At 50.5% G+C, this 1,233-nt stretch overlaps 1 protein-coding gene across 1 annotated transcript in view; it reads left to right on the top strand.

The window, feature by feature from the left end:
- LOC113979462 (coiled-coil domain-containing protein 25-like) overlaps positions 1–854 on the top strand; it is a gene marked incomplete at both ends in the record, with an annotated part of 3,379 nt that extends 2,525 nt beyond the window's left edge. The window contains one exon of the mRNA XM_027706846.1: positions 809–854. Within this exon, the coding sequence (XP_027562647.1) occupies positions 809–854 (46 nt within the window). The remainder of the gene's footprint in view (positions 1–808) is intronic.
- Between the last annotated feature and the right edge of the window lie 379 nt (positions 855–1,233).

The raw sequence follows: 1,233 nt of genomic DNA, 5'->3' as shown, positions 1-1,233 counted from the left end.
TTCCTTAATATCCCTCTCCATTAACATCCCTCTTCCTTGATATCCCTCTTCCTTGATATCCCTCCTCATTAATATTCCTGTTCCTTAATATCCCTCTTCCTTAATATCCCTCTCCATTAATATCCCTCTCCATTAATATCCCTCTCCATTAATATCCCTCTCCATTGATATCCCTTTTCCTTAATATTCCTCTTCCTTAACATCCCTCTTCCTTAATATCCCTCTTCCTTAATATCCCTCTCCATTAATATCTCTTCCTCTTGCACCCCTGCTGCTCATTAACAGTTAATTAAAGCCCTCAATCCCCCCCTCCTGGGAGCAGGGAACGAGGGAGGAGGGGTTGGAATGTCGCCCTGACCTCGTTCCCGGGGATTTCTCGCTCCAAAAACTCCCCTTGGAAGCTTTCCCCGAGCTCCTGTTTGTCCCTGGAGGGCATCAAAAGCGGGATTTAAAAGAAAATTGGGGATTTCCTGAGGGATCCAACCCCTGGAGAGGTCAGGGAAGGGGGATTGGAGGGGCTGGTGGAACCCTGCACTCCTGAAATCTGGAATTTTCCACCTCCGGGCCGCTGGATCCTGAAGGAAAAAACCTTGGAAAAGGCAATCAGACATCCCTGAACCTCCCTGCCCCGGGTTTAATTAGTGAGGAGGACGAGATGAGCCTCTAATTATCCCCCCTGGCCGAGCTCCAGGAGGAAAACAATGGGCATTTCTGGGATTTGGGAATTTTTGACCCCGAAATGGCCCATTTTTGGGGGGCTTTTAAAGGGATGGGATTTGGGATAACTGTGGGATTTTTTTCCTGGCAGGAGCTACTCCTCCCTGATGAAGGCTGAGAACATGTCCTCCAACCAGGTGAGTGAGAGCTGCTGATCCCACAGAATTCCCAGGAGAGGGATGGAATTCCAGCCTCCTGCCCGTGATCCCGCTGGGAATGACTTTGGAACTGGGAGGACACTGGGGCTGAGGAACAGGGATAAAGTGCTCCCAGGTCTTTGATCCCAAGGGAAAGAACAGGTTCAGGGTGAGGATTAACTGGATGCTCCATCCCTGGAAGAGTTGGACGGGGTTTGGAGCAACCTGGGATAGTGGGAGGTGTCCCTGAACATGGAATGGGATGGGATTTAAGGGCCCTTCCCACCCAAACCATCCTGGGATTCCGGGATTAAGGACACTCAGAATCCAGCCAGAGGGGTTTTTCTGGAATGTGGGGATGGCAAAGGCAGGAAAGGGG

This window comes from Neopelma chrysocephalum, unplaced genomic scaffold, assembly GCF_003984885.1.
Source record: "Neopelma chrysocephalum unplaced genomic scaffold, ASM398488v2 Primary Assembly neopelma1_80784, whole genome shotgun sequence".
NCBI lineage: Eukaryota > Metazoa > Chordata > Aves > Passeriformes > Pipridae > Neopelma > Neopelma chrysocephalum.
This window is presented reverse-complemented; position numbering and strand designations above follow the sequence as displayed.